This window comes from Amia ocellicauda, chromosome 11, assembly GCF_036373705.1.
Source record: "Amia ocellicauda isolate fAmiCal2 chromosome 11, fAmiCal2.hap1, whole genome shotgun sequence".
Classification (NCBI taxonomy): Eukaryota; Metazoa; Chordata; class Actinopteri; order Amiiformes; family Amiidae; genus Amia; species Amia ocellicauda.
This window is the reverse complement of record NC_089860.1, coordinates 17,718,876-17,742,533: the sequence shown is the minus strand read 5'-3', so window position 1 is coordinate 17,742,533 and position 23,658 is coordinate 17,718,876. Positions and strand designations below refer to the sequence as shown.

The following is a 23,658-nucleotide window of genomic DNA, read 5'->3' as shown; positions in this document are numbered from 1 at the left end:
CTCTGACGTCATCAGCCTGCGACTCCGGGAGCGCGATGCGGCGGGCGGTGCTGTGTTACTGTCACAATACATTATAAGCACACAAACTGCTTACGGCACATATGAACAGTGGTGAAGTTGGGTGCTGTATGTGTGAGATCGCTACTTGATTTAGGTAAGTGCCATTACTCCTGTATTGCATTGAGTGAGGCGTCTCCATGAAGAACTAATGTAATCACCGCAGGTTCATTTATTATTGGAAAATGTTTTATTCTTGCTCATTACAATCTCAACACCTTTTGCGTTTATTCCTTTGTTCACCTTTTTATTCGGTGAGGGTAACCAGATCTGTCCCTGTTTCTTGCTCCCAAGTTTTCTTTTCTAGTTAATGTAATGCTTTTGCCCCTGAGTTTACTGTTTGAGATGTATGAAAGGAGCTACACTTTATATATGACATTGCAAGCGATGCTGCGCCAGTAAACGCCCGCTGGCCTGCGCTGTTTGATTGCCAGGACATGTGGAGGATGAAGGTTGTCCGGCACAAACTGCGCCCGCAAGGCAGCAGCTTGGAGGAGTTCAAATTCAACAGGAGAGAGCAGGAGAGAGGTGAGTGTCCCACATCAGGGTGTGAGACCTGTAGGTGTGTGTCAGATGAAAGTTGTCCCCGGTTGATCTGATCCTGTCTCTGCAGTGTTACGGCAGGCTCGCAAGGACCAGCAGCTGGTGAGCAAGAGGCGCCTGCAGGGCGAGGAGGAGGAGGATGGCTGCATGGAGGCTGCGGGAGGCCTCCTCTCCAAGGAAGAGGTAATGCAGATCGAGCCGTTTCGAAACTCTAGCCCGCCTGTTGGATTAGGGTCCTGACATTGCATCTCTGAATGCTTATAAGGTGCTGCAGCTGTTCAGAGGCATCCAGCAGGCTGGCGAGGAGCGGGTCCGCTGGCTGAGAAGTCTCCGCAAGGCCCTGCGCCACAGAGAGACGCAGCTCCTCTTCGTCAAGTAAGGCACAGCAGTCAGGGTCTGCTTGGGTTTATTTTTTGCGTTGATTTTAGCTTGCGGATGCAGAACTGGGATCAAACCCAGAGGTTGGCTTTTTAAGTTGGAGTAAGATGGCGAATTGTGCTTGTTTAGGTTGGAGAACAGCATGCATGTCATAGTGGGCCTGTTCAGTGGCTCCAACGCCATCTGGCAGCTGGAGGCGGCGTATTGCCTCCACGAGCTCTCCCACTCAGACGAGGCCAGCGTTGCCTTGGCCTGCCTGCCGGCCACACCCTACCTGCTCACCTACCTCTCGGGTCAGAGTGCCAAGTTCACGGTAAGTCTTACTTCTAATCTCAAGCACAGGAATCTCAATTTCATCATAAAGGTTGTGAGGCTCAGAATGTCCAGATGGGCACAACCCTGGGTCTCGGCACCCCGATCTAGATGTTCTTGATCCTTGATTGAGTTCAAATTGGAAATAATGTAAACAAATGCAATGATGCTCAAGGAAACGGGCATTTGGCCCAAGTTATAACCCAGAATACATTTAACAGGGATTACCATTTAAAAAAAAAAAAAACAGTTTGCAGTTTAACTATGTTCTGCGGATCCCAGATCAGCCCAGATATACCTGTTTTGTAGGAGCTGTGTCTATACACCCTCGGAAACCTGAGTGCCGAAAGCGAAGCAGTTCGGAAGAAGCTGTTGTCACAGGGCATTATCCCAGCACTGGCCAGCTGCATTCAGGTACCACTCCAATCTTGTGCCCGCTATGATTATATCTGGGAAAGCTCTGCAAGGTAGACGTGGCTATGCACTTTAAATGGAGACGGCCTGTGAAAGAAGTGTACTGCAAGCGAAGAAATCGGGAAGCCTTGTCTAAAGCAAAGAGAAGATGTGCGGGCCTCGACGTAATCTTCAGTGCAAACTCTCTTCTCGTGCGGAGCTAGCTGACGAGCCGGCGTATCTGTTTTCTGTTGCAGTGTCCTCACGCTGCAGTAGTGGAAGCAGTGGGATACGCTCTGTCCCAGCTTCTGCAGCCTAAGGAAGCACCTGAAAAAATAATTCCGTGAGCAACTTCCACCCTTCCTTGTGTTAGTCATTCAACGAGAGGATTGTGTTCTTTGGAGATTCTCGCCGTTTCATCTCCTCTGAGCTGTAGACACATTTAACTGAACTAGTCCATTCTCCGTCTACAAGTAATTACAACATGAACATGTATGCGAGCTTTTTGTCTGCTTCAGCTGTATGGTATATCTACTTTGACTTTTACCTGGATATAAGTGTGTGTAAGCAAACTTTTTGTGTTCTTGGTTGAAATCGGTGTTGTATTATGCGCAGACCCTCTCCAAAAGATTCTAGAACACCCAGTACAATACTCATTAAACAGATAGTACTTAATTAGCAGAACAAAATATTACATGCATTGCAATGACAAACACAGTTACTGAAGCTGTACACCGTTGTATTACACCAATACAATTAGACTTCACAACAGCAAGAACCTCAAGTCTAGCCCAAGACCAGCTGAAAGCAGCTCATGAAGTCGGTGGAGACCCTCGGGACTCAGCTGATCTTTTCTTTTACAGATCGGTTCTAGAATCTGGGTTGACCGTGCGTCTGCTGGCGATGCTGCAGGCGGATTCCCAGTTTGGGATCGGGGCAGCGATCGAGTGTGCTTGGTGTCTCCACTACATCATCTGCAGGTGACCACAGTTTCCATCGCTTCTGGAACATTGCTTTTAGGCAAAAAGAATGGCAGTTAAAAACTATTTTAGTGTTCAGTTCTGAATTTATATGTTTTCTAGAAAAGTAAAATTCTGTTTAGTATTTTGGTTAGCGATCTCTAGTAGTTAATACCCGTTTTCACAGTCCTTATTCTCAGGTGTTATTCTTATTATAGTCAGTTTCAACTTATTAAGGAACAGATTGACCAAGCAACTGACTTTCTTCTTAGTGTTGCCCCGTTCGGTCTGAATTATTTGTGGCCTGTTTAATGAACTGTAGTTTTGATGTTGAGTGTGTAGACACAGTCAAATGAAATGTTAGCAGAGAAGTGTATCGGCTTTGTTGAATCTAACATACCCTCCTCCTACAGCAACATCAATGATGAGCTGCTGGTTGCTCAGGGGGCTATTTCAAAGTGCAGTTCCTTGCTGATTAAACTGGGGGCAGCTGTGGCCTCTGGCTCATCTGAAGAGGGTATGGAGTTGGTAAGATATATAATATCGGTTCCATAAGCATATAGGAGGTGTTATTTAGACCCAGGCATGAAATACAGTTAGCGGCTGTGATCGCAGCTACAGTTAGAAAGCTAGATTATCAATTTAGGTAATCGCTCTCGATCAAATGATGGAGAATGGTACAGATTCACATATTTTACATCATTAATCGGGTGAACATAAATACTGCATTAGCTGCCTTGTTTTCCTAGGCAAAATCTTACTTTGCAAGTGAAACTGAACGCTAACGTGCTTCATTTGTTTCGGTTTCAAATTCTCTTAGTTGATCTCTCCCTTGCTGCGTTGCCTGGGGAACCTGTTGGCGGGCCCGGGGTATGACTATTGCCAGGAGCAGCTGGGAGACAACAGACTGCTGGTGGCGCTGTGCGTCTTCATTCAGGCCTTCCTGCGGCCACAGTCGCATGTGGCACGGGAGAGTCTGTGGGTCATCAATAACCTCACGGGTATGGGCACGCTCCAGTCTGAGATGGTACTGCTTATGTTTAAAACAATCCAGCTATTGAATGAGGAATTGAATGTGCCTCAGTCCAGACACTTGAAATGCTAGAAGTGTTTTGAAGTTCCCCATTTTATGTATCGTGAACACACAGTGTACCTACACTTGTTATGCTGTTGTTTTGCAGCTGAAAACGCTGTGTTCTGCTCTGCCGTGCTCTGCCTCAACCTGGTGCCTGTGTTCGTTGAGCTCCTGCCGTACTCCAAGGGCATTAACATTACCGTAAGGGCGAGCTGCTGGCCTTTTTAAAACACTGCATTTTCAAAACCTGTTCTGTACATCCATCAGCCATGTCCATTACTCTAGACACTGCGCCTGCTGTGCAACATTGCAGAGAAGGGACCCGAGTACTGCCAGCACCTGCAGCAGAAAGGCCTGCTGCCGGCACTGTGCGCAACCCTCAGGATGGCCGACCCCGAGGTGGTGCAGCTGAGTCTGGAGCTGCTGTGTATGATGGTGGCCAGCAGCTCACAGGTAAACCTGGACTCGTCAACAAATATTGTTCTTGTAAACACCCATATGGATTCTTCAGATAGTGGAGATGGGTTTATTATGAGACTGAAGAAGCTGCCCAACAGAAGGCAGATCATCAAAACCAAGTTGTGCCAATAGTTCAGGTTGTTACTTCCAGGAATGTTTTATTTTTTTGGTTGAGGTTGGTATACTTCCAATGTTGGGGGTTGTGATTCTGCATTTAGATACTTGGGAATGTGTTTTTCTGGACCCTAAACAAAAATAAAGCTTTATAGAGGAAATCCAATTGTACGTAAACGGTCCCAGTCCCAAAAATTAAAAATCGAATACTGTACTTCATGTAAAATAGTCAATAGGATTGGAAACTTCTAGCATCAAACTTAGCCTATACTTCGTGTTTCAGAGCACTTCCCAAATGCCAGGAATGTAGACTTCCCGACAGGATTCCGGAATGGAACCCTTTTGTACACTGCGGAATGTATTACGCTAAAACCTCCTCAATGTGTACCTCATTCTCAGATCGCCTCTGAGTTTGTGCAGCAGGAGGGGACGCACGTTCTGGAGGCCATCCAGTATAACAGCCAGGAGGAGGTCAGACTGCGAGCCTCTTACATCCTGGAGCGATACCTCAATCCACACTGCTTGGTAATACTTATAGAAACTCTCTGTACATAACAGGATTTGAATGTTTTAAAGCATCTATGAATAGGATAGTTGTTGGCAAATGCCATATTACAATCAACTGTTGTTGTGCATGGGTAGTATGTATGCATGGGTCTTGGTAATATCTTCCAGTACAGCTATCATAAATGTTAGTGAACAGTAAATTATATTTTTCTTGTCTTTGTTTTTAAGGTGAATCCCGTCACGTGACATGGGAACATCCAAGGACAGAAGCAAGTGTTTCAATGTTATTCAGCGGTTATTAAAGCCACAGTATTTAATTTAGTCAAGTTGAAATGGGTATAACATGGAAGATTATACTCATTTTGTGTATAAATATATACTCATAGCCTTTTTCACATTACATCCGGACTGATATTTGCTGAAACCTTGACAAAATGGGTGTTGTACTGTATTGGTGGGAGGCACATGTATTCTGCACGCCTCCCCTGTGTTTAGGGGTATGGTATTTAAGTAATATCTGTTTTCCATTTGTGAAAAATGTAAATAACTGTACCTGAAACAAATGTTTTACAGTACATGAACAAATAAAGATCATTCACTTCAATTTAAATACCTTTTATTTTACATTTGAACAGTGATGCTTTGTCTTTAACCCACCTACACCCTATTTCCCCAAGTCCACATATTATAGGGCTGAGCCAAGATGGTCCCCTGAATGATCTGAGGTACATATTCATGGTTTTGAGTTAACAACAGTCTCCAGGGCTTTGGCCACTTGGTCAGCATTCATGTTATCCAGAGCGACACTCCTCTCTCTCCCAAAATCTGAAATGAGAACAGAGCCATTCACAACAGGCCGATCAGAAGTGAAAACTCAAGTGTGAAGTCATAAAGGAGATGGTTTTACTGGGCATATTACTAAATAGAATCATATAGAATCAATCACACCTGCCAAATAATAATCCACTTATTATACACCGATCAGCCATAACATTATGACCACCTGCCTAATATTGTGTAGGTCCCCCTTTTGCCGCCAAAACAACCCTGACCCGTCAAGGCATGGACTCCACTAGACCTCTGAAGGTGTGCTGTGGTATCTGGCATCAAGACGTTAGCAGCAGATCCTTTAAGTCCTGTAAGTTGCAAGGTGGGGCCTCCATGGATTGAACATGTTTGTCCAGCACATCCCACAGATGCTCGATTGGATTGAGACCTGGGGAATTTGGAGGCCAAGTCAACACTTTGAACTCGTGATTCATCAGACCAGGCCACCTTCTCCATTGCTCCGTGGTCCAGTTCTGATGCTCACGTGCCCATTGTAGGCGCTTTCGTCAGTGGACAGGGGTCAGCATGGGCACCCTGACTGGTCTGCGGCTACGCAGCCCCATACGCAACAAACTGCGATGCACTGTGTGTTCTGACACCTTTCTATCAGAACCAGCATTCACTTTTTCAGCAATTTGAGCTACAGTAGCTCGTCTGTTGGATCGGACCACATGGGCCAGCCTTCGCTCCCCACGTGCATCAATGAGCCTTGGCTGCCCATGACCCTGTCGCCGGTTCACCGCTTTTCCTTCCTTGGACCACTTTTGATAGGTACTGACCACTGCAGACCGGGAACACCCCACAAGAGCTGCAGTTTTGGAGATGCTCTGACCCAGTCGCCTAGCCATCACAATTTGGCCCTTGTCAAAGTTGCTCAGATCCTTACGCTGCCCATTTTTCCTGCTTCTAACACATCAACTTTGAGGACAAAATGTTCACTTGCTGCCTAATATATCCCACCCACTGACAGGTGCCATGATAACGAGATGATCAGTGTTATTCACTTCACCTGTCAGTGGTCATGATGTTATGGCTGATCGGTGTATTTGTATTAAAATTACATACGTTGTTGTGCCCTGTCCTGCAGTGACTAGATTTCAAGCTTACCATATCGGGCCCATAATTTCGGCTGCACCCCGGAGCACTCTCTGATGAGGATTGGAAACTCCGGGTTGGCTTTTTTTAGCGTCACATAGTGCTTCTCGATGAAATCCCTATTTCAAAGAAAAGCAGGATGAATCGGTGTTATATAACGTGAAGTCGCTTTCTGTTATTGTCACAATCGCCACAGCCAGCACATCTCTGCCACTATTGAAAACACTAGTTTAAAATGAAGAATGATAAATAGAAGGACATATTTAAAACACAATGCATGCATTTTGGAATGACCTTATTTACAACGTGAAAACGTAACTGCAGGTCGGAAGTGAAATCCCCATCATATCGGGGTTTGTTTGTTTTTTTGGCCACACAGTTGCACATGCGTCCTACGTCGAGAGAGACACGTACCTAACCCCCTGGCTAGCCGCCGACGTCTGGCACAAATGTAAGCGGACTTCCCTGAGGTTTTTAGCGAGATTTGACCCGACGCTTCTCACCGCCGCAGCAGCCATGATGTTCACCTTTAATTCTGCAGCTCTATGATCCCGCCCACTAGCTTTGGGTCAGAACGGTTATAAACCAACGGCGATCTCCGGCTGGCGTGCCGCACGGTGTCGGCGAATCACGATTGAATAAAATAGATTGATGAGTCGCGCTAGCCAATCACCGCACGTTATTCGGTAGACCTCGCCCACCGCTCCATCCAATGACAGCCGTAGGAGCCCCAGGCGAGAGCAATCCATCGCTGCTGTCGGAGCGGCGCGATCCCGGGCGATTAGCCGGCCTGTCATTTCCGGGAGGAGACTTGCGAGCAGTGTGGACGGGCTGGGTATTCACTGCGAGAAAGTGTCGTCGTGTTAGTATTCATGGTTTGATCTGACGGAAAATAATAGGTGTAATTAGAAAGCGATTATCTTCAGAGACAGAGGCAGAGACCGTCTAACGCCTCCAGGATGCCTGAAAGAGACAGTAAGTCCTGCTTCTGCCCGAGCTGCACACCAGACAAGAGACGTAAACAAACAAACAAACACACGAACACACTTCTTGCTGTGGTCGACATTGCTGCTTGGTAGTGTCATTATAGCCGTGATAGTGCGCTGCTATGAACGCAAACTAACTGGCACCTTCTCCCATGCTTTTAAAACAATAGTGGTCTTTATATTGTATTACACTAGTGCACAACACTTTCCATGTGCGCTGATGTTCATTAATCCTGCTCTCGGACAGTGTGCGACATTGCGCGTATTGCACTGCTGTAAATGTGTGTCTGTCTGCTGTAAAATAACTTGTTTTTGTGTGCAGGTGAGCTGTACTCCAATCCTCTGGCCCCGGATAACCATGAGGTGGAAGATCATCGGTCAGCGCTGCAGTGAGTGGCCATAACTGTGTCCTCCAGTATCTCAGAGCAAGATATTCGGATTGATACCTCAAAATCTGTGCACCTTTTTGTTTTCTGTCACTGTGTTTCTCAAGATTTTCCCCCAGCAGAAGTCTTGTGTGATATCAGAGTGAGGATTGTGATGTGCAGCCCTCAGCCTTAGTCTGTCACCCCTAATGCGCTCTTAAACCTTTCTCTGTGGATTTCTGAAACTCTATTGGGTGTTGTATTTGAGCCCCACAAAAATGCTTGCTTCACTCAAGATAGTTGGACAGAACCTACTTGGATTGTCAAACTAAATGCCTCTTCCTTTGCAGGTCCAAGCTGACCAATGAAGATTTCCGGAAATTGTTGATGACCCCTCGAGCAACCCCTTCATCGGCCCCTCCTTCCAAATCTCGCCATCATGAGTGAGTGTCAGAGAGTCAACAAGCCGATTCTCTTGTATCTCATTGTAATATACTATAAGTCACACTGAGATAATGACCATTTTGTTGTAATAATATAGTAGTAAATGTATTTTGTTTCTTTTTAATTCCTATATCCATACACTGATGAATCTACTTCTAACGCCCGCTAATTATTTATCCTGCTCTGTTCCAGAATGCCGAGGGAGTACAATGAGGATGAAGACCCAGCTGCCCGGAGAAGGAAGAAAAAAAGGTGAACTTTTGTAGGCATTTCTTTCAAACACAACCCAAGATCTGCACAACCATTCTGATTATTCACAAATTCTGTCATGTGTTTAAATGTAATCTCTGTCAATATTGATCTGCAGGGCACTGACAGGTTGGGCTGAAGATTGCTGTAGCTCATTGACATCTTTTAGGATCCAGTCAAACAATTCCCTTTTAAATGTTGTTTAGTGATACAGCTGTCAAATTTTTTAAGTTCCATTTTAATAATAAAGTTTGAAATGTACATGTTATGTCTTTTTGTTGTGATCTTATTACTAAAAAGACGCTCAACAAGCATGTAAATAATTTTCAAGAAATACAAGGTGAACTAATGATTTAAACATGAATGTTGTACGTTGTTTTGTATGTAAAATTCCTGCTCCTTTGACAGTTACTATGCCAAGCTGCGACAGCAGGAGCTGGAGCGCGAACGGGAGCTGGCGGAGAAGTACAGAGACCGAGCCCGAGAGAGGAGAGACGGGGTGAACAAGGACTACGAGGAGACTGAGCTCATCAGCACTACGGCCAACTACAGGGCTGTGGGCCCCACCGCCGAGGCGTGAGTCCCAGGAGAAAATACTCGAACGACACTATCTTAGATTGAACTGTGTCACCATGATCATGCAGTGTTTACTGTACTGACACTATCAATGAAAAGTGGTGACTGTTTTATTCTTTGGCAGAGATAAATCGGCCGCGGAGAAGAGGAGACAGCTGATCCAGGAGTCCAAGTTCTTGGGTGGTGACATGGAGCACACTCACTTGGTGAAAGGGTTGGATTTTGCCCTGCTGCAGAAGGTACATTTCAGTACAGCGCTGAGCGACTGATCAGCAGGCTTTAACTTGTAATACTGCCTTAAAAACAGACGTTACCCTACATAAGAGTCACGTTGCAGAAAAATAAATCTAATGTCACTTATTTTTGGCATTGCCTGTGAATGTACTGTACTACTTTCCTTGCAGAGCACGTACTGTTTCTTCTAAACCTATTTAAAACCTATAAAATGGGTCACTTCAGATTCCAGTGCTCAATTTGAAACTGTGGTGAGATATTGAAATTGCAGTTAAGTGGCTGTTCAATTGTCACTGAGAGCTTGATTCTCAAAAGCGACTAGATATGAACTGGGACACTAAATTCGAAAAGTCAGTGGGCATGTTTTAATGCAGGGCTCTTGCATGTTCTTTACCACTGATTATCATGTGAAATTGCCCATGCATAAATACATTATATGGCACGTATCTGGGTTTTTGCATACATTTCCAAAGTTAATCTCGTCTAAATGTAGCTATGACTTTTTCAGACAACACTTGTCAGGGAATGAATGTGTCGAATTGTGGCCTGTTTTATTCTGCCGTCTGCATCACTAGGGGCTTTGTGTTATTGGCTTCATTTCACATTACTATGAAATGAAACGCTGTAATAAAAATCGAATTGATCACAGGGTGTGCAGATTTCATGTTGGTTGTGCAGCTGTTGCGAGTTAAGAGACTAGTGCTCGGCCAGGTCTCTAACAGTGTTTTAATGCTGGGATTTTAGGTACGCGCTGAGATCACTAGCAAGGAGAAGGAAGAAGAAGATCTGATCGAAAAGGTCCAGAAGGAAGTCAAGTATGTTTATTAACTTTATCAACTATAATCAGATACTAAGACTTCAGTGACACTTCTACTGGAAAATGCACCTTTTCTTCTTCATACCATCTAAGCCTCTATCCTATGAGGCCGCTTCTCTTTCTGAACCTCCCTCTCAAGAGTCTCTAACGCACCGCAATCTCTCTTGCCAGGAAAGACGAAGACCCAGAGCAGAAGATTGAATTCAAGACCCGGCTGGGTAAGACTCGCCACTCCACACTCGTTGCGGCACGGCGAGTTTACACTGAAATCCAGAGCAGCGCGCAGGTTTAACGTCCGTCTCTCTCCACAGGCAGGAACGTCTACCGCATCCTGTTCAAGGCTCGGCCGGTGGAGCGCAACGAGCTCTTCCTCCCGGGCAGGATGGCCTACGTGGTGGACCTGGAGGACGAGTACGCAGACACGGACATCCCCACCACGCTGATCAGGAGTAAAGCGGACTGCCCCACCATGGAGGCAAGCTCAGCATCTCTTCGTTCGTAGGATTGTTTTTCTGATGTTTCCAGCATGTTTGGCCGTCAGGATTTAGGCTTATGATCTGAAATGTATTTGTATGTGTCCCTCAGGCACAAACCACCCTTACGACAAACGACATCGTGATCAGCAAGCTGACCCAGATCCTGTCCTACCTGCGCCAGGGCACCCGCAACAAGAAAATGAAGAAGAAGGAGAAAGGTATAGCGGGTGGGGGGGGGTTGCAGTATATCGAGAAGCCTGGCCGTGTTCGTGGGGGGAGGGGGTTCGTACGACTCGATAATAACCGATGTTGGCGTGTTTATTTTCAGGCAAAATCGATGAAAAGAAGCCCCCAGAGGCAGATATAAGGTAAGCGCTCGTGAACCTAGTTTAACGCTCTCCTCCACGCACTCGTCTCTTCACGAGCTACCCTCGGAGGTGCTTGAACACTGTGGTCATGCTCGCCCTCTTCCCCTGTAGTATCTTCGATGACATCGGCGACTATGTCCCCTCCACCTCGAAGGCGATCCGGGAAAAGGAGAAGGAGCGCTACCGCGAGAAGGAGCGCGAGAGGGAGAGGGAACGGGAGAGGGAGAAGGAGAGGGAGAAGGAGAGAGAGAGGGACCGGGAGGAAGACAAAAGGAGACACAGCTACTTCGAGAAGCCCAGAGCTGATGATGAGGTGAGAGAGCCAACCCTGCCTGAACCTTTTAGTCTGTAAACACTACAGCAGTGGATCATGTGTGCCAAGTGTCCTTTAAATTGACTTATACCACAAGAGATTAATGCACTTTCTTCTTGTTCTTGACAGGCTTTGGACATTGAGAAAGGTATGGCTTTCAAATCCAATCCCCTATGAATGTATCAGAGTTCTTTGATTTTGTCATATATATCATAACTGAATTAGATATGCATGTGCCTTAAACCGAACAAATGTATATATGGATTCGTATTTTTGTGTCGTTATAACCACTTCACGCTTCTGTTTTTGATATTAGGTCCTGCATCGGTGAAGGATCAGATTAAACTGATCAACGAGAAATTTGCCGGAGCCGCGCAGTGGCAGGGGCAAGAGACATATCCTTTTATGTGAGCGGCAGTCTGTGCGCTAGCTTGATTTGTAGATCCGGCAGACAAGTGGCCTACTGTCATTGTGCCGTGATGTCCCAAGTGCGTTCCTGATTTTGTGTATCGAACATGTCAGATGTATTTTTAAAAGAGGCTTGTGATTCATTTGGCTGGTAGTTTTCGTTACTGGATTGTGTCGAGACCTGGTCTGTTGTGTCGCTTCTGTTGTGTTTTTATCATGTCCTTAACCTGGAGCACTGCTGGAAATAGGCGAGAGGAGAAGAAACACGTCGGGGACTTCTTTGGCATGTCGAACAGCTACGCCGAGTGTTACCCTGCCACGTGAGTTACCTCATCCCGTATTCTGCGCTTTCATTTAAATTTGGATGGTTGTTGTTTTGCATATTGGTAAACTAGTTATTGAATTGGATACCTTTTTTAAGAATCTCGTTTTCATCCCATGTCTTTCTCTTCTCCTCAGGATGGATGACCTCGCCGTGGACAGCGACGAAGAAGTCGACTACAGCAAAATGGACCAGGTAGTTTACCAAGCGATCTTGTTTCATCCGAACAATCATTCCTCAGAGAAATCTGTCGCGTAATTCCACGCGGTGATGAAGTCCTGGAGATGCAGGCGCTGCCAGACCTCTGAAACGGTCTGGACGTCTTCCCATAGTCCGCGTTTTAACACTAGAGCCAGGGTTTCCAGAGATTGATGCCGCTTGTTTGTTTTCTCATGTGATTTGTATTGTTGTTATACAGGGTAATAAGAAAGGACCGTTGGGACGCTGGGACTTCGACACTCAGGAAGAGTACAGCGAGTATATGAACAACAAAGAAGCCCTGCCCAAGTAAGTCACGCATGCAGCTGCAGGGTTTTGAGAAACAAACATTTATGACTGTAATGGGACAAATAAAAAGCCCGTTTGGTGTTGTAAGCCTTTTTTCTCCTTCAAACAACGGTCTCTGTGCGATTTGCCTCCGCAGGGCTGCCTTCCAGTACGGCATCAAGATGTCGGAGGGGCGGAAAACGCGCCGCTTCAAGGAGACCAATGAAAAGGCAGAGCTGGATCGCCAGTGGAAAAAGATCAGCGCTGTAAGTGTCGCACAGCTCGGCAGCTTTGTCCACAGACTGATGCTGCAAGAGGGAAAGATTTCAGTTATAAGAAAAAACTCTTTTTAAATGTCACAGTGTCCACTATGCGGTGTTAACAATCTTCTTCTTTTCCAGATTATTGAAAAGAGGAAGAAAATGGAAGCAGATGGGTTTGTATATTTATTTTCTTGGCATCTTAATTCCACTAGTCGCCAATTAAGATTGAGAACAGCCTTCACACTGTGTTTTCACATTGTGATTAGGCCTAGTTCACGTTGAAAGCCGAAATATTTAAAGTCCTCTGGAGATCGAGACATTACGAGAGTCTTGTGATCTGAAGGGTGCTGGGGAAAATCCTAATCTAACTTTTTCTCCCTAGGTTTGTGGAAGTAAAGTGTAGTCATTTTTCCTTAATTTGACAATATTGCATTAATAAGAGACTCGTGTGTGCCCTTGCTTGTAAACATCTGTTATATTTTAGCTTTGGAGATAAAAGTCAGGATACAGATCTTTGCAGGAAATAACTGATAATGGAATAAATAATTCTGAATCACGCAGGTAGTTCCAAACACTCTAGAATGCAAAATGTAATCCTGGCATGTATTGTTAGTGTTTATTTTCAACACCCAATTTTTTTTTTTTTTTTTTTTAATCATTGCAGGGTTGAGGTGAAGAGGCCAAAATACTGAAGATTTGTTGTTTTGTGCTAATTTTGTAATGATTCTATTAGTGGTTTATTGAGAGTTTGAATGCTACATCACTAATAGATCTTTTGAATTGCCATTCATTGTATGCTAGATTTATGCTTTGTATTGGAATGTCTTGATCTTTAGGAGTATTGTGTTTTTGTATCCTTTAAGAAAATGTCCACATAAATTGACTACTTACAATACATTGTACAGCTGTGTACATTAACATTGATTTATCTAGACAATGCTCAGTTGATCCTGTAGCAAAGGAGATGAAAAATAAAAAGAAATGATAGTGTAACAAATGTCTTTGTCATTTTTGTGGTTCTCAAGAATGTAAATAAACCAAAATAAACTTTATATCGCACATGACACTATTTTTAGCTTCCAGCTTTTTTTGGGCGCGTATGTTAGGTCTATTTTTGGTCTCGTATGACACCGTTTAGCTGTCCTGAATTTCTGGGTTACACCTAATCCAGACACCCATCACTGCTGCAAGTGCGGAGGCAGCATATTCGCTTGCTTGTGAATTCTCCCAACCAAAACCAATTAGGGTGAAAGGGGATGAAGCAAAGCAAAATGAATACATAAACAAAAGAAAATAGGTTGCCTGTTTTATATAAAACCACCTATTTTAAAAAGTCTAATTGTGATTAACTACCATTAACATGAACACACAGGTATATACTACAGTACAGCTACTAACCTACTTACTTTTACTCCTAAATTATATAATGACATTTCCTATAATATATCGTATACAGTGAGGGGAAAAAAGTATTTGATCCCCTGCTTTATTTTGTACGTTTGCCCACTGAGAAAGAAATGATCAGTCTATAATTTTAATGGTAGGTGTATTTTAACAGTGAGAGACAGAATAACAACAAACAAATCCAGAAAAACGCATTTCAAAAAAGTTATAAATTGATTTGCATGTTAATGAGGGAAATAAGTATTTGATCCCCTATCAATCAGCAAGATTTCTGGCTCCCAGGTGTCTTTTATACAGGTAACGAGCTGAGATTAGGAGCACTCTCTTAAAGGGAGAGCTCCTAATCTCAGCTCGTTACCTGTATAAAAGACACCTGTCCACAGAAGCAATTAATCAATCAGATTCCAAACTCTCCACCATGGCCAAGACCAAAGAGCTGTCCAAGGATGTCAGGGACAAGATTGTAGACCTACACAAGGCTGGAATGGGCTACAAGACCATCGCCAAGCAGCTTGGTGAGAAGGTGACAACAGTTGGTGCGATTATTCGCAAATGGAAGAAACACAAAATAACTGTCAGTCTCCCTCGGTCTGGGGCTCCATGCAAGATCTCACCTCGTGGAGTTTCAATGATCGTGAGAACGGTGAGGAATCAGCCCAGAACTACACAGGAGGATCTTGTTAATGATCTCAAGGCAGCTGGGACCATAGTCGCCAAGAAAACAATTGGCAACACACTACGCCATGAAGGACTGAAATCCTGCAGCGCCCGCAAGGTCCCCCTGCTCAAGAAAGCACATGTACAGGCCCATCTGAAGTTTGCCAATGAACATCTGAATGATTCAGAGGAGAACTGGGAGAAAGTGTTGTGGTCAGATGAGACCAAAATCGAGCTCTTTGTCATCAACTCAACTCGCCGTGTTTAGAGGAGGAGGAATGACCACAAGAACACCATCCCCACCGTCAGACATGGAGGTGGAAACTTTATGCTTTGGGGGTGTTTTTCTGCTAAGGGGACAGGACAACTGCACCGCATCAAAGGGACGATGGACGGGGCCATGTACCGTCAAATCTTGGGTGAGAACCTCCTTCCCTCAGCCAGGGCATTGAAAATGGGTCGTGGATGGGTATTCCAGCATGACAATGACCCAAAACACACAGCCAAGGCAACAAAGGAGTGGCTCAAGAAGAAGCACATTAAGGTCCTGGAGTGGCCTAGCCAGTCTCCAGACCTTAATCCCATAGAAAATCTGTGGAGGGAGCTGAAGGTTCGAGTTGCCAGACGTCAGCCTCGAAACCTTAATGACTTGGAGAGGATCTGCAAAGAGGAGTGGGACAAAATCCCTCCTGAGATGTGTGCAAACCTGGTGGCCAACTACAAGAAACGTCTGACCTCTGTGATTGCCAACAAGGGTTTTGCCACCAAGTACTAAGTCGAAGGGGTCAAATACTTATTTCCCTCATTAACATGCAAATCAATCTATAACTTTTTTGAAATACGTTTTTCTGGATTTTTTTGTTGTTATTCTGTCTCTCACTGTTAAAATACATCTACCATTAAAATTATAGACTGATCATTTCTTTGTCAGTGGGCAAACGTACAAAATCAGCAGGGGATCAAATAATTTTTCTCCCTCACTGTAAACACGCAATTTTCCTAATGGTTGTACAACCCCAATTCTAAAAAAGTTGTGACAGTATGGAAAATGCTAATAAAAACAAAGAGGAATGATTTGTAAATGTACTTTGACTTGTATTTAAACAAAAAACTTATAAAGACAAGGTTTTTGATGTTTTACCTAATCAACTGCATAGTTTTTTGAAGGTAAACATTTGTTTTTATATTGATGCATGCAACATGTTCCAAAAAAGTTGGGACGGGCAATTTAGGACTAATAGCGATGTGACGAGTTGAAATAAGAAGGTGATGTGAAACAAGTGAGGTAATCGTGTAATCATAGTATATAAGGAGCCTCCAAAAAAGGCCTAGACCTTCAAGAGCAAGGATCGGTTGAGGCTCAACAATCTGCCAGCAGATGCGTCAGCGAATAATCCAACACTTTGAGAACAACATTCCCAAAGACAAATCGGTAGGATTTGGGGCATTTCACCTTCTGCAGTGCACAATATAATTAAAAGATTCAAGGAATCCTGTCAAATCTCAGTACGTAAAGGGCAAGGTTGAACACCACTTCTGAATGCACGTGATCTCCGATCCCTCAGATGTCACCGTCTTGAAAACCGTCATGAGTCTGTAATGGATATCCTGACATGGGCTCGGGAATACTTGGGTAAACCTTTGTCAGTCAAAACCATTCGCCACAGATGCAAGTTAAGGCTTTACTATGCAAAGCAGAAGCCAGACATCAACACTGTCCAGAAGCGCCGCCGACTTCTCTGGGCTCGGTCTCATCTGAGATGAACAGTAGCACAGTGGAATCGTGTTTTGTGGTCTGATGAGTCAACATTTCAAATAGTTTTTGGACAAAACAGCCGTTGTGTTCTCTGGGGCAAAGAGGAAAAAGTCCATCCAAGCTGTTATCAGCATCAGGTCCAAAAGCCAGCGTCTGTCATGGTATGGGGGTGTGTCAGTGCCCATGGCATGGGTAACTTGCCATGGGCACCGTTAATGCAGAAAGATAAGTACACATTTTGGAGCAACATATGCTGCCATCCAGACATCGTCTTTTCCAGGGACGTCCCTGCATTTTCCAGCAGGACAACACCAAACCACATTCTGCCCAGATTACAAGCACATGGCTGTGTAAGCAGAGAGTGCGGGTGCTGGCATGGCCTGCCTGCAGTCCTGACCCGTCTCCCATTGAGAATGTGTGGCGCATTATGAAGCACAAAATAAGGCAACGAAGGCCCTGTACAATTGTGCAGCTGAAGAAATGCATAATGGATGAATGGGGGAAATTCCGCTTACCCAACTGGTGTCTTCAGTGCCCAAACGCTTAATAAGTGTTATTAGAAGAAAAGGTGATGTTACACAGTGGTATAAAATGTACTGTCCCAACTTTTTTGGAGTGTGTTGCAGTCATCAGATTTGAAATTAGTGTATATTTTCAAAAATAAATTAAATTCACAATGTAAAACATCAAGTAATGTGTTAATAATGTGTTTTCAATATAGTACAGGGTGAATTGAATTTTCAAATTACTCTTTTTGTTTGTTGTTTTGCATTTTCCATACTGTCCCAACTTTTTCAGAATTGGGGTTGTAATTATGATCTATACAGATTTATGTATTGTATTTTAAGCTACAGAATACACAATTAATTTAACCTTCCAGAAATCAGAAACACACACACACACACACACTATATATATATATATATATATATATATATATATATATATATATATATATATAATTGTAGTATGCAGGTCACTATAAGCGATCGTTTGTAATAGATGCAGTGCTGCTACTACCGGTTAGAGTCTCTAATAACCGGATGTTACGTAGATCATTCCAAGATGGCCGCGTCCATGGTAGGAACACATGAGATCTTATACAGTAATTTAAAATACAATGGAGATTTTAAAAGTAATATTTATTAAAATGCCACATTTAGTTTTTAACTTAGGGCGAATAGTATACATATCTTGCATAAGTTGTGTGTTGTCGGTGCTAGTGTGATGAACACTGGTAGAAAAGGTATTCAATAAAGTATATCAGCGTATTTAGGTTTTTATATATTATATTTCAGTATGGCATTTAGGTATTTGGTCACAGGTTGCATCAGAGTTTTGCCTCGAATTGTCGATTAAAATAAACATTTCAACTCATATCATGATGGTTGTTTCAGGTGGATGCGGGGACGAGCGCCGTGTCTGAAGAAAACGACTCTGACATAGAGGACAGTGACGGTGATGGACAGGTACATAGACACGAACATGGACATTGAACCCATAACAGACATCTAACCAGCTGCTGACGTCTGCGGTTCTCCAGGCTTTGCAAACTACTAACGTTTATTACGTTGTATGCTGATTTGCACTATCTGATACGAATGAACCATGACCACATTTTATTTCGACGGGTTATATGCATGCCACACATGTGTTAAATGTTCTGTTGTGTACAATATTTTGCTTCACTTATTTATATCATACTCTATTCTGTTATTTGTAATGTTAGTCTACAGTGTGTAACATTTTACAATTCCTTACTGGATCTGCTTTAGTCAAATATGACAGCCCATCAAAATAATAATAATAAACAGATCAAAATTGATGATCTTATGCTATTCAGAATGGTGTTGTACTGCTATACGAAAATGTAACCAGTTGTGTCCGCAGTAAGGAAAGTCACAACCACAACCTTGCGATCCCTTGCTCCTGTTTGCATTAGGAAGAGCCAGAGGAACCCAAAGAACCTAAAATACGTGAAACCCCAGAAGACATCCAGTTTGACGCCATTGTGAACACAGTAGCGTTCCACCCTAGCCGTGACATCCTGGCCGCCGGGGACCTCGATGGAGATATTTATGTGTAAGGTTTTCAGTTGCACTGCCACAGGCTTGGAGTCACACACATTTGCATCAGTCTTCAAATGCTTTTAAGATCATGCTCACCCTTATTCACTAAGGCAAGATTATTTGTAAATGCATTTGTTAAAATAATGTAATATACATGTATGCTAATGTCTTACAAAATTGTTTTTAAAATATATTTTGTGTATTAGTTTCAGCTGACGGGTCAATATTTGTTTTCAGATATGCATACTCCTGCACAGAAGGAGAAAACAAGGAGCTGTGGTCCTCTGGACATCATCTCAAATCTTGCAGGGAAGTGGCCTTTTCACACGATGGCGAGAGTGAGTGCCACCATATTACAATGTATATAGTTTGTTTTGTACATGCTTTTACCTACTGTTTGCACTCCAGTTGCATATCTTTCATCTTCTCATCATTCTCAAAACAGTGAGAAAACACTTCCACATTATGTGATCTTAGGTGGGAACCACAGGTGAAAAGTGTTGCACTTCACTGACCACATTCACTTGCGAATTTGAAGGGTAATAGTGATGCTTTTGAGTTCCTCGCTTAAGTTCGGTTGTGTTTCTTGGTATCTCCTCAGAGCTCTTCAGCATCTCTAAGGATAAATCGGTCCATATAATGGATGTGGAGAAAGGCAAGCTTGTGACAAGGATATCAAAGGCACACAGGTAGGCACAGAAAAAGTACACAGGCCCCACTGTGCTATCGCACCAGTAGACCGCTAATTTAATGTATTCTCAATCAGTGGTATTCTCTAGCCCCCTATTTGAGTTACTTTGGACAGGTTTCTCCAGGTTTGTCCTGTTCTTTCTTAATCCTTGTAAGATCTTAGTGCATGATTTAAATACTAATATTCCATCATGCCTAACTAAGTGATGTTTTTAGAAGGATTTTGTTCAAGCGCTTGCAGCTGTTCATCCAAGCTTAATTTGTGTATTTTGTGGATCTCTTCAGTTATCCTATAAACTGCATGCTGCTGGTCGACGAAAACATAGTGGCAACAGGAGATGACAATGGCTTTCTAAAAGTGTGGGATCTGAGGAGAGGAACGGCCTTCATGGAGATGAAACAGCACGAGGAGTACATCAGCGACATGACCATCGACCAAAGCAAGAAGATCCTGTTGACCACGAGGTGCCATTTGTAAAAAGATAGCTGCACACTATACTTCCATCAAATGACTCTGAAATAATAAAGAGGTGCATTGTGTATTCACATTGCCTATTTTGAACTAGCTATATGCTATGCCTTTTGTCTTGTATTACGTTGAAGTGATCTATCATTGAAGATTTGCATATCTTGAATATACTGCTGGACAAATGTAATTTAGTTTAATTTAATGCACAGATATCCAGCTGCTGTCTGTCATAGAAACACCATAGGGATGGCAATTTCAAAATGGTGCCCCATGGGAGCTGGGCAACATGATCTGTTGGGAATGTTTTCTACAAGTAAACAAAGATGTATGGCTCTTTCACCCCCTCTCTGCTACAGTGGCGATGGTACAATGGGCGTGTTTAACATTAAAAGAAGGCGCTTTGATCTCCTGTCAGAGTTTCAGAGTGGAGACCTGACATCAGTTTCCATCATGAAGGTAAGAGACAAGAAAAAGATGCTTACACACTGGACTCAAGTTCAGAAGACATATATTCCCACAGATGAATGATAGCTGGTTATGTTCTGTCTAATTCAGACTGCTTTTAATGAATCAGCAATGTTTTTAACGGCAGAAATGGACCTGAAGTTCTTGGCATGAATTGGCCAATGACAGATATCCTGAAATTCTCTGAAGTTATGAGCATCAATAGAAGATTTTCTTTGATAGATTTCCTCTGTTGAAAATAAGTGAAAGTAGCCATTTTGCTCAGGTGTTTTGAGTGCTAAGGCCCTGTATTTTGTCTGCCAGTCTTCACCCATATCTGCGTACCAAACTTGTGCCAACAGAGAGGCAGGAAGGTGGCCTGTGGTTCCAGTGAGGGGATGATCTACCTGTTTAACTGGAATGGGTTTGGGGCCACCAGTGACCGGTTTGCATTGAAGGCTGAGTCCATTGAGAGCATCATTCCCATCACAGACAGTATACTCTGTGCGGCCTCCATGGATGGAGTGATAAGGTGAGAAGAAGGAAGGTGCAGTAGCTACGTGAACAAGCTCGCCTTTCATTCGCTAAGAATTTTGAATTTCTCCAGAAGGAGACAAGTTACCTTGTTTGGCCAATAGAGGGCGTGTTTACTTTAAAACAAATATTAAACTGAAGTGTCTTGATTGTGCTTAGAAAGGAGAATTAATCTCATCTGTTTTCCCAAAATCAAGAGACACTGAGATATCTTTGCATTTCGAATAGTAATTACAAAAATGATTAAACAACTTTATCTGTGTTTTTACAGCGAAACTTCTGTGTATTTCATATGTAATCCTGTTCATTTAAAACAAAAACAAAAAAACAGATTTTTCTTGAGGTGACTAACTGTGTCCAGAGATGGGTTTTTAAAGTAAAACTGTTAATTCTCTTTTTTCTTTTAGGGCGATCAATCTGCTCCCGAACCGGGTGATCGGCAGCATTGGGCAGCACGTGGGCGAGCCCATCGAGCAGATCGCCAAGTCGTACGAGGGGCGCTTCCTGGCCAGCTGCGCCCACGACCAGAAAGTGAAGTTCTGGGACATTTCCTCTCTGAGTGACATCACCGTCAGCGACTACCGCAAGAGGAAGAAGAAAGGGGGCAACCTCAAGTCTCTGAGCAAGAAAGCCTTCGGGGCCGGAGACGATTTCTTCTCCGGGTTGCTGGAGGAGACGGAGGTGAAGAAAGGAGAGCAGGAGGAGGGAGAGGAACAGACTGATAGTGACAGCGACAGCGGAAGTGACTAAAGACTGGAGGAGAAGGAGCCCAGATGGTTTCGGTCAGGGACTGCCTTCTGAAGATCCAAAATGGAGCCACTGTACAGTTTTTTAATTGTGTAATAATTGAATCTATTAAAGTAAAGTAAAGTGTGCAGGTCTTTTTTTATTAACCACTAATATTTGAAGCGTTGCATGTCCTCTGATCCCCGTTTGAGGAAGTGGTGAATTAAGAGGCCTTCATAAGCACTTCCATAATGAGACCAGATGTCTTTGTGTAGTTTCTCTCTCTCTAGTTTTTATGTGCTGGTGATGTGAGCTTGTACAGGGTATTGTGATACGTTTAATGGCTGTAAATCTAGGCCTCGAATAAATAAAGTATAACATTTCGGAGGCAGAGTTGGAATGATATCTCAGAGGGCCTCTATTACTGCACATGAGGACACGCATAAAAGCTTTCATGCAAATGCAGTTCTGCAGAGGCAATTGACACAAATGACCCTTTCCAAGTCTTTCACTGGCGTGTTAAAATCTCCATTACACCGAGAGCCTTTCCCAGTGAAGCTTCTCCGAGATTCAGTGTGTACATTTGTGGTTTATTATCAGAGCACATCAAGTACAAATGATGTCCCTGTAGTAAAGCCATACCTGACGCACACCAGGATTGCTTATGGTAAAAGTTTTTTCTTAGACTCTCAGTTTCGGTCCCTCGTAAATGTTACTGGGTAAGTTCAGCGTGGGGGAGGTCGATAGATGTGATCGTGTGTCCAAAGATTTGTGTAGTCTGAACTGGGAGGCTGCTAATCAAGATAACTGACAACATTTACCCAGTTCCTTCAGGAAATCTGGGTGATTAAGATAGTTTTCATATTTTTTTAGTGTTTTGTCTGTACTTGAACATGGATTGTGCTCACGTCTCAGTGTGACGTTGTAGAGGTGTTTCTCAGGGAACCATGAAGTAGGTATTAGGGCCGTGGCTGCAAATAACTCGTTTTTATTACAGGTGCTTTCTCACTGGGGGGTGCGGCGCACGAGAATGCACCTTCTTTGTGCGAGTTAATAAGTCAATCCCACACCTAGAGGGAATCCTCTGGCCTTATTAAATTGCGCTTGTGGTTTCTGCTGAAGGCTCGTGTTTGCTTTCAGTTTAGCGTGTGACCTGTTGTTATGTAAGACAAATGGCTCTTCTTAGTGTGCAGCCTCTGTTTTGGATTGTATTGTGTTTGTTTATAGTGACAGTCCATGTGTTCCCACCCTCCACACGACATCCTGCTGAAGTGATATTGTGGATGACGTTTTTGGGTGTAAGGGGAAAGTCAGTAGAGATAACGGCTATAGAGTACACCATCTCACAAAACTAGGACGGACCCTGACTTGATTGCCTCGTCCCCCTGGCCAGGTCGTTGTTCTCTCTGCCCAACAGGTCAACATTTATTGGCCTTCTACAGTTTATATCTCACCTGGGGTTGTTCAAACTCGTGTATACTCATTACTAATGACTTCTACTTGTGTTCATTCCATTTAAAACCTTACCAGAAACCATAAAGTCTATCGTTGAATCCTGCCCAAACCTTGAACAACCCTGGCTGTACACCTACCTTAAAGGTTAGGTTTAACAGAGGAGTAGGGATTACAGTTTTACAAATAAAGTTGTGTGAATAGATATCGGCCCTAATTGAGGGTGCTGAAAGTATGAGGTAAAAACCTACTACTTACTAAAGAAATGGGTACAATATAAAGGACGTAGGAAGTACTTAACACATTCCATGGAATATTTTGGTCAGACAAGCATGAGATAATGATGGGTTTTTACGTTTTATTGTTGTTTAGTTGTAATGACGGGGCTTAAAAGCGAAACCATTTCCTCTGTGGTTCTTCTAGGCTTTGA

The 23,658-nt window shown here is 43.5% G+C and overlaps 4 protein-coding genes across 4 annotated transcripts; 3 read left to right on the top strand and 1 right to left on the bottom strand.

Moving 5' to 3' along the window:
* Nucleotides 1–22: 22 nt before the first annotated feature.
* tmco6 (transmembrane and coiled-coil domains 6) lies at nt 23–5,401 on the top strand. The gene is made up of 14 exons (XM_066716777.1): nt 23–154; nt 492–585; nt 671–783; nt 866–975; nt 1,108–1,291; nt 1,600–1,704; nt 1,941–2,026; nt 2,547–2,663; nt 3,056–3,170; nt 3,463–3,643; nt 3,824–3,918; nt 4,003–4,170; nt 4,690–4,815; nt 5,026–5,401. Exons 2-14 carry the CDS (start codon nt 495–497, stop codon nt 5,041–5,043), a joined length of 1,509 nt encoding a protein of 502 aa, XP_066572874.1. The 5' UTR covers nt 23–154; nt 492–494; the 3' UTR covers nt 5,044–5,401.
* ndufa2 (NADH:ubiquinone oxidoreductase subunit A2) lies at nt 5,397–7,293 on the bottom strand. The gene is made up of 3 exons (XM_066716778.1): nt 7,135–7,293; nt 6,733–6,839; nt 5,397–5,622 (listed from the first exon to the last, which is right to left on the bottom strand). The coding sequence occupies exons 1-3, from the start codon at nt 7,236–7,238 to the stop codon at nt 5,531–5,533; spliced, it is 303 nt and encodes a 100-aa protein (XP_066572875.1). The 5' UTR covers nt 7,239–7,293; the 3' UTR covers nt 5,397–5,530.
* Nucleotides 7,294–7,504: 211 nt separating this feature from the next.
* ik (IK cytokine) lies at nt 7,505–14,024 on the top strand. Its single transcript, XM_066716776.1, has 20 exons — nt 7,505–7,695; nt 8,029–8,095; nt 8,422–8,514; nt 8,708–8,767; nt 9,173–9,340; nt 9,465–9,579; nt 10,319–10,389; nt 10,563–10,609; nt 10,703–10,866; nt 10,977–11,085; nt 11,196–11,235; nt 11,347–11,548; nt 11,678–11,696; nt 11,865–11,943; nt 12,193–12,276; nt 12,416–12,473; nt 12,697–12,785; nt 12,922–13,030; nt 13,166–13,200; nt 13,692–14,024. The coding sequence occupies exons 1-20, from the start codon at nt 7,680–7,682 to the stop codon at nt 13,717–13,719; spliced, it is 1,653 nt and encodes a 550-aa protein (XP_066572873.1). The 5' UTR covers nt 7,505–7,679; the 3' UTR covers nt 13,720–14,024.
* A 3,856-nt stretch (nt 14,025–17,880) lies between these two features.
* Nucleotides 17,881–21,925, top strand: wdr55 (WD repeat domain 55). Its single transcript, XM_066716775.1, has 9 exons — nt 17,881–17,924; nt 18,242–18,313; nt 18,787–18,926; nt 19,151–19,251; nt 19,515–19,602; nt 19,889–20,068; nt 20,429–20,528; nt 20,879–21,048; nt 21,458–21,925. Exons 1-9 carry the CDS (start codon nt 17,910–17,912, stop codon nt 21,798–21,800), a joined length of 1,209 nt encoding a protein of 402 aa, XP_066572872.1. The 5' UTR covers nt 17,881–17,909; the 3' UTR covers nt 21,801–21,925.
* The last annotated feature ends 1,733 nt before the right edge of the window (nt 21,926–23,658 follow it).